The 16,361-nt window shown below is 49.7% G+C and overlaps 1 protein-coding gene across 1 annotated transcript in view; it reads left to right on the top strand.

The window, feature by feature from the left end:
* TMEM266 (transmembrane protein 266) overlaps positions 1-16,361 on the top strand; it is a 104,454-nt gene that overhangs the window by 78,122 nt on the left and 9,971 nt on the right. Inside the window, exon 8 of the mRNA XM_012555044.2 lies at positions 11,310-11,499. Coding sequence (XP_012410498.2) covers positions 11,310-11,499 — 190 coding nt within the window. The remainder of the gene's footprint in view (positions 1-11,309; positions 11,500-16,361) is intronic.

Genomic DNA, 16,361 nt, shown 5'->3' with positions numbered 1-16,361 from the left:
ACATGTGATGGTGAACATGTGGGCGCCAACACTAGCTATCGATCTACTTCCAAAAATTAGCCAGTGAAAATGCTATGGATCACAATGGTCCAGTCCATGACTGATCATGGGGATGGCACAGGACCAGGAGCACTTCACTCGGTTGTGCATAGGGACTCCATCGGTCGGTGGCTGACTCAATGACAGCTGACAACAACAGTCCTAGCTAGTCCACTCCCCCACACACACACCCATTTTACAGATAAGAAAACTTTAGTTTTCAGAACAGTTTTAGACTTACAGAAAAATTGCAAGATAGTACAGAGAGTTCCAGTATATCCTACACCCCAGTTACTCTTGTTACCATCTTGTATTACTAGCATACAGGTGTTACAATTAATGAACCAGTATTGATGCATCATTATTAACTAAAGTTCATATTTATTCTGTAGTTTTTCCCCTAATGTCCTGTTTCTGTTCCAGAATCCCATCCAGGACACCATATTAGATTTAGTTGCCATATCTCCTTAGGCTCCTCTTGGCTGTGACAGTTCTTATTTTCCTTGTTTGTGATGACCTTGACATTTTGGAGGCGTTCTGGTTGGGTGTTTTGTAGAATGGCCCTCTATTGAGATTTGTGTCATATTTTTCTCATGGTTAGACTGGATTATGTGTTTTGGGGAGGAAGATCACAGAGGAAAAGTGCCATTTCATCATATTGTATCAAGGGTACGTGCTATCAACAGGACTTATCACTGTTGATGTTGACCTTGGCTGAAATAGTGTTCGTCAGATTTTTCCACTTTAAATTTTTTTTCATCTCAGGTTTTTTAGAAAGATTAAATTGCTTTTACTGTAACCCCATGGAGACTTCCAGATGACAGATGACACATGGTTTGCCAGTTTCTTGCGTCATCTTACCACGGGCCACACCCAATATGCCACAGACCCACAAAATATTATAGATGAAAGGCCTTTTGGAGGGCATCTGGCGAATCCTGGATTAGGCAGGTGGGGAATCTGAGGCCCAAAAAGATAAGAGATGTGTCCAACATCACACAGCAGTTGGGAGATTAGGATGGAAACGGGCCTCTTAAAGCTCAGTACAGTGCTTTCCCCCTGGACCACACTGCCTTGCCCTGGAGACGGGACTCACTGCTTCCCTCCATCCTACCATCTCTCCTGACCACTGGACATACCTCATCCTTCACATATTCCTATCCAGAAAGGGGAGCCTAGAGGGTTCAGGGAGAGTCCCTGGGTGGTGCATATGGTTAAGTGCTCAACTATTAGCTGAAATGTTGGCAGTTCGAACATACCTGGAGATGCCTCAGAAGACAGGCCTGGCAATCTGCTTCCGAGAGTTCACAGCCTTGAAAACCCCATGGCGCAGTTCTACTCTGCACACATGGGGTTGCCATGAGTTGGAGCCGACTTGATGGCAGCTGACGACAACCACAAAGGGTTCAGGGAGAGGGAAGGAGGACATTCTGTTGATCAGCCTTACCTTTCTTAAGCCCTGGCTGGCCTTCTGCTTCCAGCCTCTGCCCACCGCTGTGATGAAAGCAGATAGCCTCAGACACTGAATTCCATGATCCTTGAGCTGGAAGTTCCTTCCCATTCACTTTTATTTGTTCTCTGTCTGAATTCTGGCCAAGATTTTCTCCAGAGTTAATCTTGCTGGTACACAGATGAATTCTAGAGGCAGGATGCTTGTTACTGTCCTTCAAAGAAACGGGGTAAACGTTTTGTCTCTCTCTTTTTACTGGCTGCTTCAGAAATCAAAGCTATTTTAAATGCTGCAGCAAAATCAGTGCAATGATACATTGTCCTTCTGACTGGTCTTATGAAACCACTTCTGAAATTTTATGAATGTTCATGTCTATGAGCTTGCTTTAATTCCAAAACATATTCCGAAGTCCCCATTATATCAGTTCTTCGCCCTTTAAGCCTGTAACAGCCTGTCTTAGTTATCTAGTGCTGCTATAACAGAAATACCACAAGTGTGTGGCTTTAACAAACAGGAATTTATTTTCTCACAGTTTAGGAGGCTAGAAGTCTGAATTTAAGGCTCCGGCTCTGGGGAAGGTCCTTGTCTGTTTCTTGATTCCTTGATGATGTCCATGTGGCCTGGCATCTATCTTCTCCCATCTCTGCTTCCTTGCCTTCTTGCTTAATTACTCCTTTTATATCTCAAAAGAGATTGACTCAAGACACACCCTACACTAATACTGTCTCATTAACATAACAAAGGAAACCTGTTCCCAAATGAGATTATGACCGCAGGTGTAGGGGTTAGGGTTTACAGCACATATTTTGGGGGGACACAATTCAATCCGTTAACACAGTCTTTGGTGCAAAACAATGCAGTCTGACCTGGCTCACTCTCAAAGTTCATTTCTCTTCTTTGCTGGGTCCCATGGGAAGAACAGAGGGAAAGTAAGTCCTCCTTCCTCAGCATCATTCACCCTGAGACCGTTGGCAGAATACTGAGGGACATGGGGCTCAACCTTAGGCAACTTGAAGCCCAGCCTCCAAAGGGGACCAGTGGAGCTTCGTGAGTCCTTCAGGACAGACTTAGGCCTTGGGTGGGAGTCCATCCCTGAAAGAGGAGGGGCGGAGAGAGTCCTCTTACATGGGGAGTTGGCAAGCTAGATTCAAATCTCAGCTCTACCAGCCACTAGCTCTGTCCTCTGGAGCAAGGGCCCTAATCCCTGAACCTCAGCATCCTCACTGGAAAAATGGAGGAAACAGACTTACATCATGAGAACTAGGTGAGGATCAAATTAAATCAAGTAATAGATATAAAGTCTGGCCCACTGGAGACTCTCAGTAAATGTAAGGGTTGCAGGGGAAGAATAAAAACAATACCAACTTCATTTGTACAGTGGTGACTGTTCATAAATGCATTGTCATACATTTCAGCTCATTTCGACTTTGATCCTTTCTCCACCCTGGAAAGTTGGTAGGCTAGGTATTATTAACCCCTTTTATAGATGAAAAGACTGAGACTCAGAGAGACCATTGCTTGCCCAGTGTCCCGCCGTTGGTTATGGAATGGTTAAGAATGGAACTCGGGGCTTCAGTGTCCTTTTTCTTATGAAGGAAATAGGGCATCCACACGTGTCACTATTAGTTAGGGAGAGTAACCCCAGCTGCTGCAGCAAACAAATCCAGAACTCTTGGTGGCCTAAGACAAGAAGAGCCTAATTTCATTCACATCATAGTCCAATGCCGGTTGCAGTGGGTGAGGGGTGGGGGGTAGGGGGTGCTCTGCTCCACACAGCCACTCAGGTCCCCAGGCTCCTTCTGTTTTGTGTCTCCCCCCTCCTCTGAGTCCTTGGAGTCTTCTCCATTCAGCCAATGGATAGGAAAGGGAGAGCGGAGAATTGTGTATAGAAGGTTTTTATGTGCCAGGCCTGCAAGCAGTGACATCACTTCAGCCCCATTTCATTGTTGGGACTCAGTCACACGATCACAGTTAAAGGTGACTGTTAAAGGTGACATCTTCAGATGCTGGCAGAAGAGATCTGTGTGCCCAAGAAGAAGAGAAAACAGCCACCCGCCATAGTCCCTAATCCATAAAATGAGGCCACTGGGCTTGCGACATTCCCTACCCCTTCCCATATTGCAAGAGGCAAGCCCTCCCTTGATGAATGCATGTCTCCCTGGCTTGTTTCCTGAAGAAATAAAGTAATACCCAAGCTATGGCGCGAACAGTTTGTGCTTGACTGCTAACCTAAAGGTTGGCTGTTTGAACCCTCCCGGTAGAGCCGTGTAAGATAGGCCGGGCAGTCTGCTTCGATTAAAGATTACAGCCAAGAAGACCCTATGGAGCAGTTCTACTCTGCAACATGTGGGGTCACCATAAATCAGAATCAACTCGCTGGCAACTAACAACAATAATAGGCATTTCTGATGGAGAAAGGTGGTGGGGTGGGGGGCAACATTGCACTCCTGTCCCCTCCAGCCGCTCCCTCTGTCTTTTCATTTGCAGGCATCATAGCAGGCTTGTTAGGTGGTGGGAGTCCTGATTATGACCTTGGGTCCATCTCCCCCATCTGTGGGCCGTGCTCTGGGTCCGATTGCTCAGCACCCCAAGAGAAGGTGATGGCTCTGCACAATTCGCTCACCCTTGAGGCTGGGCAGGCAGCTCAGAGAAGGGCCTTCCTTGGCCTGGGGGCCAACAACCCCTTCAGCCAGCCAGGAATAGCAGGCAGGGGGTTCCACAGTGGGTCCGGAGAGCCCCATCTTTTCCTGAAAACGTCACAAGTCCCCAGCTCAGCACAATAGCCTTTGTTACCTGGATTATTCAAGCTCTCCACTGTGGGAAGTGAAGTTTTTTGTTTTTTTTTTTAAACATGGGAAGTGATTTGTAAAACAGCCGATAGCTTTAATGACAAGCCTATTTAGCTGATAAAATTAGCCATCAGAGGAATAACTTATGTTATCCTTTTGCTATAATTTAAATTTATGGCCAACTACCAGTCATCTTCACAGTGGATGGAAAGGGGCCAAGGTCAAATTCAGCTTCACCCTGCTCCTAAATCATTAGTTTGCAACTGTCTCCTGATTTTTATTGTTACCAACAATGGCGAAACTAATGGAAATAAACATTGGATGCCATCCCAATAGCAGATGGGTTTGAAGGCAGGGCAGTCTGTGCAGACAGCACTAATAGGATGGAGCAAAATTATTGCTATTGTATTAGATACTATCGAGCTTCTGGCCAAAGTGTGCATTGATCAGGCCACAGCCCATGTTGATTGTACTGCACGAACAGACCATTAAAGGCAGAGATGTGCTGGGTGTGGCTGGGCCTGCAGCGCCTGTGGGATCGGCCCCTGCCTGGCCATGCATTAAAAGCCCAGCCGCGATGGAAGGTGCCTGACTCACTCCAGTAATGCACGGTGAGGGCTTCCCTGTGGATCCTGACTGATCTCGTCAGGTTATCTGATTAGAAATACTTATCTAATGACGTGCATTAGGTGGGGCTTTGACTGCACTTTAATTCTGCCCAAGTCTGGGGATGGCCTTTTTACACGGGATCAGTTTGCCAATGGAAAATTTGCTTCGTTGTGTTATCAAAGCTACCGTACACCTCCCCTAGAAGCCCAGGCTCACATAAGTGCTGGTGAGCCTCAGTGCTATGGGTATTTATCTCTTTATCTGTTTTCAGCAGTTTGCCTATGAGGTGTTGTTCTTTGTTTATTTGTTTTAAATTCTTTATCCTGCTTAGGATTCTTTGAGTTTCTTGAAATTGGAGGTTGATATTTTTTATTAAATTTGGGAAGTTCTTGGCCAGGATTTCTTTATTGCTTCTGTCCCAGTCTCTCATTCTCTCATTCTTCTCCTCTGCTCCAGTTGTTTATCTTAGACCTTTTAACCATATCTCACATCTGTCTTACTTTTTTTTTTTGCTTAGTTTGTTCTTCCCCTTTTTTTTTTCCTGGGCGTAAGTTTTGATACTTTCTATAGACTTATCTTCAAGTTCAACAATTCTGTCTTCCAGGATGTCTAGCCTGCTGTTAAACTGATTCAACAGAGTACTCAATTTCAGATATCGTATAGTAAGGTTCTAAACGTTTTATTTGATTCTTTTTATAGATTCTAATTCTCTGCTGACATGCTACATCCAATTAGTTCATCTTTTCCTCTGTTTTCTTTAACAGAAATTAATCACAGTTATTTTAACGTCCTTGTCGTTAGCTCGAATATTTGCAGCATCTCTAGGTCAGCTTCTATTAACCGCCTTATGTCTTGGTAGTGGATCAATTTTTCCTGCTTATTTGCGTGACTAGTAATTTCTATTGTCGATGATGTACTTTAGAGGCTGTGGATTGAGTTATCTTTCTCTAAAGAGTCACTCTTCTGGGAATGGGGCATTTCAACAGGAAGCAAGCAGAGGATGATCCTCAAGATAGCACCAAGAATTAACTGGCACCTGAACTTCATTCCCTCCTAGCTAGTGTCCCAGGGCCAACAAAGAACTCATCTTAGACCCAGAATTCAGCTAGTCCATTTGTCTCATTGGACACATAGTGAAGTGAAGCCAAGACTCAGAGAGAAAAGGGGACTTACCCAAAGTCAGAGTGAATGGGGAGTGATGGCTAAGAGCTCAGGCTCCTGCTTCCTGCCATTGCTTTTTCCTCCATGGGAACCTCTTGTTTGTTCCTGGCTCCTGCACCATCAAGCTCGCTTGCATTGTTTGAGCTGAATCACTTCCATCTTTCCCTTTAGGCTGAAATTCCCTAACACATCTGTGGGGGCTGGAAGCCAGAGGCATGGGTTCTGGTCCCAGCTTTGCATCTGATGCACTGTTTGGTTCTGGGCAACTCTCTTCCCATCTCAGGTTCTCAGTTCACCCATCTGACTAATGAGGCCCTAATGTCCTAGGTCCCCTTGACAACCTTTCAGTCTATCGGAGAAACACACGTGGCCATGTTAAGTACGGGAGGAATCAGGAGCCAGACTCAGAGGGCCTTGGCTAGAACATCCTGAGAACCCTTGGGTGGTCATAGCAAATGAACAGAGCTGAAAGCCATTTAGCCCACCTGTAGTTCCCCTCTAAGGAATCCATTGGTCCTTCTCAGGGTAAGAGCTGAGAGCATCCAGGCCACCCCATGTCCTCTGGGTATGAAGCTTATACAAATCTGTCCTAAAAGCAGGTAGCCCTCTTCATCACTCCCATTCCAATCTGTGTTCACATGCTGGCACTTTTACCTCCTAAATAATTCTCTCATCCTTCCTCTTATCTCTGTCTCCACTGTCTCCACCCTAGCGCAAATGCTGCTTATCTCTCACCTGGACTTCTGCAGTAGCCTCCCATCTGGTATTCCTATACCCACCCTGGTCCCATCCAATCTATTCTCCACTCTGCAGCCAGCACTAAAACCAAACCAAATCCACTGCCATCGAGTCTATTCCAACTCATAACGACTCTACAGGACAGAGCAGAACTGCCCTATAGGGCTTTCAAGGCTGTAAATCTTTACAGAAGCAGACTATCACATCTTTATTCCACAGAGCCACTGGTGTGTTCCAGCCACCGACCTGTTGGTTGGCAGCCGAGCACTTTAACCACTGCGCCACTCCCTGCAGCCAGCATAATCCTTCCAAAATGCTTATCTGAATCACTGTACTACTACCTTCATCATGCCACCCTCTGTTTGAAAGATTTCAATGGTTTCTTTTTGCTCTTTACATAAAGTCTGAGTCCTTAACACCTTATCATGGCTACAGGGTCTACCTGGTGTGGCGCCTGCCAGTCCCTAGCCCATCTTACATACTGGTCTCCTGTTTCTCATATACACCTTGCCTCCTCTGCCACTGGTACCACCCCCGAGTCAGCTCTGTGACTCTCATGGATTCCCTGCAGTGCAGCAGAAGGTCCCCCTCACTGGGGCCTCCCAGGACTTACTCCAAGCTGGGGGAGGCATTTTCATTCCAATACACATAGCAGAATTTTAACATGGCCCCCATCATGCTTTATCTGACTTCTTAGGGAAGGAATGAAGGAATTAAGAAGTGCGTGGGAGAACTACTGCTACATGCTTGGAGTTCATATCTTTAGCGAAAAACTTTCTTCTGGGTGTGTGCATGTGGGCTTGGGGCTGGGCAAGCACTGGCCTCTGGCTGTCTGGCCTGAATTCCAGTGGGACACTCACTGGGCAGCAATGTATATCAATTACAAGTCATCAATAATGCATCCGTTCAGAGAGGCCTGGGAGGCCATTAGCTGGCCTGCCAGGCCCTGATGAGCGGCCTTGGAGAAAGTGGACTGGGTGTGCCCAAGGGAAGTTCTGGTCAGCCCAGGCAGGAGGGGCTCCCAACCCCCACAGAGCTCTGGAGGGTTGCCTCATGAGCCTTCTGTGACCTCTGAGACCCTGCTCCCAGAAGGGCGGATTATATCATCCCCCCTGCACAGGAGGCCACCCTGTAATGAGCCAGCCTGCCTTTCTCATGCCCTAAGATCTAAGGTCCCACTTGAGTGCTGAGTGGCTTGAGGGCCGGAGTCTGAGCCCCATTTGAGCCCAGGGTCAGAGCTGAATCTGAGACTGAGGTTGGGGCTCAGTGTGTGAGCAGGGTGAGGGCTCGATCTGTCTCAGCTTTGGGCTAGAGTCAGGACTAGAGTTAGGGCTCAGTCTGAAACCACAGAATTGAGCAAAGCTAACTGGTTTCATTCATTCATTTGTTCATTTCTTCAACAATATTTTTTTTAGTGTCTCTTGTATAGCAAAAATACCAAGCCCATTGCCATCAAGTTGATTCTGACTCATAGCAACCCTATAGGACAGAGTAGAACTGCCCCATAGGGTTTCCAAGGAGCGGCTGGTGGATTCCAACTGCCAACCTTTTGGTTAGCAGCCAAGCTCTTAACCACTATGCCACCAGGGCTCCAGAAATCATTGCTTGCTCTTACACAGATTGTATTCTGTTGAGAGGTGAAGGTGGCAGTGGTGTGCTGGTGCTCTCACTGGCTTATGAGAGCCCATTGTGCACATTTTTTCCCAACTCCATATGACATCATGTTGGTGGCTTGGAATTGGCCGTGGTGGGAGTATTTACACCACAGAAACTAGCATATAATACAAACCGGACCTTTTTATTTATTTATTTATTTACCAGCATGCCACTAGAGTCAGGGAGAGGTAAGCCAATAGAGAGTCTTTAAAGAAAGTGGTGGAATGACCACACATATTTATGTATTCTCCTTCCCAAAACTCCACTAAAATGATAGTAAAGAAAAAAAAAATCATAAACACACAAGAAATAACTCATCAGGACAAAGAGGATAAGAGATTTCAGTGGGTTTGGGGGAAACGGAGAGCAGACAAGAAAGTAATAACTGGTCAAGCAGAATGGAGAACGTATAAACAAAGTGCTTACAGAGGGGACGGTGAGAGAAATGGGTAAGTCTTCCCTGAAAATTCCAGAGTCTGGGAGGAAAGGGTAAGATGTGAAGCTGAAAGGGGAGACGGGGAAGTTGGACTCCCTAGGCCTCTTTCCAAATCCTACACAGCCAGGAGACCACACTCTCCCATCCTCCAAGAGTCAAGAGGTTTATCCTCTGGAGGAATTGAACCAGAGGGCTCCGCATGTGGACACTGGATTAGGCAGGGGCCTGGAGAGGTGCAGGACTGTAAACAAGGATAAAGTGAACATCCTTTCCTTAGTAGTGGGACCTTCTGCCCCCTTCCCCTGCCCTGTTCCCAGCACAGAGGGAGTCAGAGGTATATCCCCAGGCAAGAACTCTCTGGAAAAAATGCAGTGGTCCCAGAAACAAAATCTGTAGACACTGACATTTAGAGGTTGGCCAGTGTCAGTGTACTGCCTGGTCACCCTAATGTTATTGAATGCTTCAGTTGTGTACGTTTACTTTCATAAAAATAAAATTAATAAAAACATTAAAATAAACAAAAACATCAGAAAGCAGTAAAGTGCCATGCAGAGAATTCTATTGGGCTGCTGTGATAGAGTGCCTGGGTGATTACCTTAGATGGGGGTCAGGGAAGGCCCTGTGAGGGGGACTGGTCATGTGATCTGGGAGCAGGGGAAGTGGTCTTGAGACGCTTAGTGAGTTTAAGGAACAATGAGAAGGCCCAGGTCATTGGAGGAGGTGAAGAAGGGGAGGATGAGGTGACGTTGGCCAGGAAGTAGGGCTAGATGGGGCACCCACTTTCTAAGCTAAGGAGTTTGGGTTTTCTTCTAAGTGAGGTAGGAAGCCGTTGAGGCTTGTGGATAAGGGGTGACACAATCTGAGTTAGATTTGCGAAGAATCCCTCTGACTCTGTTGCAGAATGGATGATTGAGGGATGGACCCACTGCAGGTATCTAGGGAAGAGCTAGCAGTGAGATGGGGAGGAGTGGGCAGCTTGGGGTGTGTCTTGGTGGTGGAGCTGGACTTGGTGGCAGATTGGATGTTGGAGTGAAGGAAAGCAAGGAGGCAAGGGAAGTGATTACGTTGTTTGCTCTAGCTAAAATACAGAGATGAAAATAAAGGGGGAGCAGGTTTGGGGAGACAGGGAAGAGTCCTGTTTTGAGTAGGTTGAGTTTGTGACTCCTGTGAACCAACCACGTGGTGCTGTCAGGTAGGCAGGTAGAGGTGTCAGTCTGACGTTCCAGGGAGGGGTCAGGACTAGAGATATGGATTTGACATCATTCACAAGTCGGTAACTTCCTGGGTAGGGGAGCCCAGGCCCTGGACCTCTCCCTGTGATTCAAGGCCTTGGGGGTTTGACCGAGAGGGTGTGCAGAGGGATGCATTGTGGGCCTAGAACACTAGGTGGCAGTCAAGGCTCCTCTTCTGGGGCCTGGCCTTCAATCCCCAAACCAAATTTTGCTTTTGCCCAGATGTCCAAGGAAGACCCCCCAGAACAGGAACAGCCATCCCAGCCACAAACCCAAAAGGCATCTGGAAGCCTCTCTAAGCAGCATTCCCTGACAAAAAATAAACCAAAACCAATACTCGTTCAGCTTTTTACAACGCCTTTATGAAGTACCCAAGTATTCAAAGAGCCGTATGGGGTGAAAACCCCCATTTTAGATCAGGAAACTGAGGTTCAGGGAGGTGAAGGGACTCACCCATGGCCACATGGCCAGTAAGCCGCAGGGCTGGGACTAAAATCCAGTCCTGCTGAGTGGATACCATCTGCCACCCCTCAGAATACCTTGTAAAAGAGGAAAATGGGTAATGCTGGAAAAGAGATGAACCAGTGGGGGTCGGACCAGCCAGCACCGGGCACCAGGCTGGGCTCCCAGGACTGGTGATATTGACCCGAGTTGTCTGGGGTTCCTGCCTTCCATTTATCATCAGTATAAGACACCTGGATAAGCTTTCACTTGACCAGCACCCCTGGGAGTCACACACAGGGGGATGTACTAGAGCCAGGATTCAAATCCAGATTTTCTGACTCCCCGTCCAGTGGCCTTCCCCCAAACCACAGCTGTGTTTCTTCTCACGGCCATCTTTTCCGCACAGTGGAGCTGGACTACGAGATTATCTGAGACACAGGCACACACTTGGTTACTTGGAAAAGACTCCGTAAATGTAAGAGGCCCTTGCAATTAGTGCCTTAGGAGATTTCTAAGGCAGCCACCACCCAGCCTTTGGGTGCCCAGCTGACTCCTCTCCCCTCCCCACCCCCCTGGCTCTGCCCCACCTGTCAACAGTAGAGCTCCAGAGCGCCCCAGATGTTGGGCTGCAGGTCCATGCCCACTCCACGCCTGCACTCCAGGTGGCCACCCACCTGCAGCACCCCGTCTGCCTTTTGTGGCACCCCATCTTCCTTTCCGCAGCACACCACCCACGGCCCTTTTCCTTCTTGCAGTTTGAGATCCGGCAGCTTCGGGCTCACCTGGCACAGCAGGACCTGGACCTGGCGGCGGAGCGCGAGGCAGCGCTGCAGGCCCCGCACGTGCTCAGCCAGCCCCGCAGCCGCTATAAGGTGGTGGAGGCCAGCACCTGGGACGAGGAGACCGTGGCCGAGAGCGTCGTGGAGGAGCTGCGGCCTTCCCAAGGTGAGCCGCCCCACCTGCACGCTCGCCTCCCTCCCAGGGAGCCGCACTAGCCGGGCAGGGGCCGAGTCCGGTGGCCACTGCCATTCCCACCGACACACAGTCTCCTGAGTCCCATGATGGGCAAGCCCTTCACCCCCAGGACCTCTACCCACAGGTGGCTGGGACTCAGCTTCGTGGAAGTGGAGTATGTCCCCCTCCTCTGCTCAATTTGGGGAGTGGGGCACCCTCAGATCAGTGCCCCTGGAGAAACGTTTAGTCCATCTACCATGAGAAGACTAGAAATAATCTTAGTGACTTGAACTCATGGACACATGCTTTGCATGCGTGATCTTTCCTGTCTTCAGCAGGGGAGGTGAGGTACGACTTTTCTAGTTTATGGATAATGAGACTGAGACCAAGTAAAGTTGTCCAAAGTGACATCACTTATAAAGGACAGAGCCAGGTTTCCAGCCCAGGCCTGGGATTTTCCTGCTGGACTGCTTGGCCTACCAGGGCCCAGATAGCAAGTCTCCGCCTCGGCCTTGGAGATGGTAGCAAATGGATGCAGTGGTGGTATTTGTGGAGGTGGGGACACCGGTCATGGGAGTGGACATGGGGACACTGGTGGTGATAGGGGACAGGGCACCAGCTGTAACACACGGTAGGATACTCTATGGAAGGGGTGTGTATCTAGATTCAAATCCCAACTCTTCCATCAGGCAGCTGTGTGACCTTGAACTGGGGCTTTAACCTTTCTGGGCCTCAGTTTTGCCAGCTGTTAAATGGGAGCAATGCTGAGCCTTCCTCACAGCGTTGTTTGGAAGCTCAGAGTGGCTCCAGAACTGTGAGAATGCCCCACAGGTGTGAGACAGTATTGTTTTGTGAATGGAGGTGACCACCCTCACCTGGTGACACAGCCATGTTAGGTTTGGAGCTTCCTGGGTGGATTTAGGGAGGCTCAAGCCCAGTATCAGCTTAAGCTTGGAGACTCCATAGCCAGATGGAGGGATCTGAGCCCTGGATGCTGGCCTGTCTCCAGGCCGTTTTCCTGCTCATGTCTGAGTCCTCCCTGCCCTAACTTCTGCAGCTGAAAGTGCTGTTATCACTAACATGATGGTTACGGAGCTTCTTCACTTTACCAAGAAATCTTTTTAAATAGTGACTTCCCACAGTAATTCAGAAGGAGCCCTGGTGGTGGAACGGTCAAGTGCTTGGCTGCTAACTGAAGGGTTGGTGGTTCAAACCCACCCTGCGGCTCCATGGAAAAAGACCTGGCGATTGGCTCCCTTAAAGGTTACAACCTAGACAACACTCTGGGGCATTCTACTCTGTCACATGGGGTCACTATGAGTTGAAATCGACTTGATGGCATCTAACAACAGTAATTCAGATTTCCAGGTTCACACTTCACATTAAGTGAAGGGAACTAAGGTGCATCAAGCCTTTTCATGTGAGGCTCTTTACAACTGTGATCTCGCTTCATCCTCACACCTCCTTCCTCTTGTATAGAGGAGGAAACTCAGACTCAAAGAGGTTAAGAACATCACACAGGGTCATAGCCAGGAAATGGTGGCACTGGACTTGGAACTGGGATGTGGGACCCCAAAACTCCAACTTGAGTGAGGGACCACTTCCTCTTGGTGTGCTGTGTCCCCTTGTCAGGGCAGCAAGGACAGAGCCAGGTGGGCTGGGCGGGTTTGGAGCCAAGTGACTGGGGCTCTGCCACATCCCAGCACGATGACTTGAGGCTGCAGTGTTCCCTTCTGTAAAATGGGCTCGTAACTGCAGCTCTGCCTGCCTCACAGGAAGTGTGAGCAGCGGTAGACGTGAGAAGGCTCTGTAGGCTGTAAGGCATGGTGAAGTTTGTGAGGAGTCGGGGGTTGCTATTATGACCTTTTGAGTGACCTTCAGGTCTTAGAAACATAGGATTTGGGGGCTGGGAGGGACTTCTGAGTCCAGTCCTTTAGCTGTTGCACGAATCCCTTCTGTCAGCCTAGGCGCAGTCTCCCTTTACCTCCCTCTAATACTGGGTGCTCAGTACCTCCCAGGTCAGCGCACCCTACTTCAAATGGCTCTGCCTGTAGGTAAACTCTCCCTTAGCCCCCCTGAGGTCTGCCCTCTGGCATCCGCCTCCCCACGTGGCCACAGTTTTATGCACAGGTCTGGTGTGTGCCCTCCCAGTCAAGACATCCTTTCAGTGACGGGCTGATGAGGACCTAGCCTCCAGTGTTTTCCCCCAAGGACTGTCACCTGCATTCCCACAGCCGATCCTCAGGGGATAGGCTCTCCAGGTTGTCCCCGTACAGCCCCCTTCCTGAGCTCTCCAATGTTCTGGTCCTTCTCGGAGTGACATCAGAACGGAACACAATTCTTGGGGAAATACATGACCAGGGCAGAGCACCAAGGGCCACCCCTCGCTGTTGTTCTGAACCCGAGACCCCCAGTGACGCAGCCAGAAGGCTCCTGAGCTTTGTGGCGGCTGCCTGGCCTGAGCTCTCAGCTGACCCAGACCCTGCTGAGCTCTCTGTCCCTGCAGTCCATCCTTGTCTTTTTGTCCCCCCATGCAGACTGTAACATTCTGTGTTCAGCTACAGCCTTGACTCCAGGTTTCTGGACCTTTATAGACCCCAGTTCACAACTTATCACCAATTCCTGTGAGTTTTATTTCCTAAGTAGGTCTTGAAACGGTCCCCTTCTTCATCTTCCTCATTCAGCCTTCAGTATCTCTAGATCAGACTAGTACCGTGTCAACCTTGCCCAGCTCCCTGACCTCAGCCTTGCCCCTACTCCACAGCCCCCCTTGCTCTGCCCACGGTAGGGAGGGGGCTCCATGTTGCTCAAGTCCCCTTTTGTGGCTGCAGCTCACCTGGGGCTTGGAGCTGCTCAGTGCCATTCTTTCTTCAGGTCTGCCCTCTTTGAGAAACCTGTGCTCAGGTGAGCACTTCAGGGCAGCCACACTTTTCTGCAATGGCTCTCTCTGTCCCTATCATCAGGGTCATTGCTCTTGAGATGACAGCATGGGCATTGTTGTCCGTCAGCCAGTGACCTATAGACTCTGGACCCCTGATGCCACGTTTGGGTCCACAGGGAGCCAGAATCTGAGCTTGGAGGGTCAGAAGCCCAGGGCTTTGAACTCTTGCTGAGAATTTGCATCTCTAACAAGCTCCCAGCGATGCTAACGGTGCTGGTTAGGGACCAAATCTGAGAACCACTAGTAGAGCAGTGGTTCTCAAAATTTGTTATACCCAAGAATCACCTGGGGATCTTGTTAAAATGTAGATTCTGATTCAGTATATCTGGGGTGAAATGCAAATTCCCAGCAGGGGTTTGAACCAGAAGGAACCAGTTCAAAGTCCTGTGGAAAACAAACGCCGCCTTACAATAATCCCAGACATTCTAGGAGTGGCGTGACTCTGAGTCCCTGTCTCTCTGTCCTGCTCTGCCTCCCTCTGCAATCCCCATAGCGAGGCAGCTTCCAGGAGGAGAAGGAAGGCAGAGCAGAAGGGAGAAAGCTGGGTTCCTTTGGTTACCCACGCAGCATAGACTTGATCCACTGTGTGTCACCAGCCAGGGTGCCTGGGGTCTGTGCTGACTCTACCCACCTCCTGGAAGCTGGAGGTGTCTGAACAAGGCCAACCCAGCCCTCCTGTAGAGATGCAAAGTCTGCTTGCCCCCAACAAGTTGCAAATGCCCCTCGCATGAAGCCCTGGAATCCCACCCTGCTTTCTTTCATCTCCTCAGTGACATCCCGGCGGGCACCTCCCAGCTCACTGGAAGCAAACCTGCCCTGCACCTGGCCCAGCCTGTGCAGCCAGCCTCGCACGCTGCATTCTTCCATCCGCCACTTCACAGCCAACCCCCAGAGCCACCAGTGGCCAGCTAGCCCTGGGAGGCAGAGGGCGGAAGCGTGGGGTGCTAGCGAGAGGCATAAGTCCTTGTGATCCACAGCCTGGAATGGCCAGGGAGACAGGCATCCCCTTGCTGACCTCTCTGACCAGGAGCGTGTCCAGGGAGGGATTCCCATGACATTAGAAATTATGGACGAACAAGCCAGGGGCACTCTGAGCCACTCTGGAGTGGGAAAAGGGCAGCGTTTGTTGCTAACCCTGACCTTCAGGCCAGTGGGGCCCCGAGGCCACCGTGTGCACAGCCACCCTGGGATTAACCTGCAGACACAAGCGGATGAGTCACGGCAGCTTGGGGAGGGGTGACAGCATCTCCTCCTTGTGGCTGGGGAGGGTGGCTGAGTGGGGGAGTGGGTGCCAACGGATCACAGCCAGACTAACGCCGACCAGCTTCTGTTTAGACTTGCCCCAGCACAAATCATTTTTAAAACCTGGGCTGCAAAGTTCCATGCTCTGGGGCCTGCCAAGTTCACGGTGCCCCTGTGTAGTCATTAATACTTCCCTCCCAAATTTATTAGTCTTGAAGCTTGCCTGTAACTTATGAATTACAGCCCCTGGTGGGAGTGCCACGGTTTTCACCATATATCACAGCAAACCTTGGCGTCCCCCCACGCTGCACCAGCATTCAGAGAAACCACCACAAAGATGCCCCAGTCTGGTGGGTCTGGGCTATCCTAGTGCCCAGTGGCTGGCGGTGGGGCTGAGCTAGCCCACCGTTCACCATGGCGAGGAGGGGCCCGGGTGGTAATGGAGGCCAGTTGGACTTCTTACCACCACGGGCCTCCAAAGTCTGTGCCTGACCGGGGCATTGAGGACCCCAGGTGGCCCCAGAGCCACGGGATAACTTTAGCGGGGATGTGGGGGGTCAGGGGCAGCTCACACAAAGTAATGTTTGAGGCAACTGCCAGGTCAAAGGGATGGGCGGTGCTGAAGGAGGGGCATATGTTTAGGACTCAGGTCTGCATTTGAATCTCACTC

This window comes from Trichechus manatus, unplaced genomic scaffold (genome assembly GCF_000243295.1).
Source record: "Trichechus manatus latirostris isolate Lorelei unplaced genomic scaffold, TriManLat1.0 scaffold00030, whole genome shotgun sequence".
Classification (NCBI taxonomy): Eukaryota; Metazoa; Chordata; class Mammalia; order Sirenia; family Trichechidae; genus Trichechus; species Trichechus manatus.
Note: the sequence above shows the minus strand (reverse complement) of the source record. Positions and strands in the feature narration are given on the sequence as shown.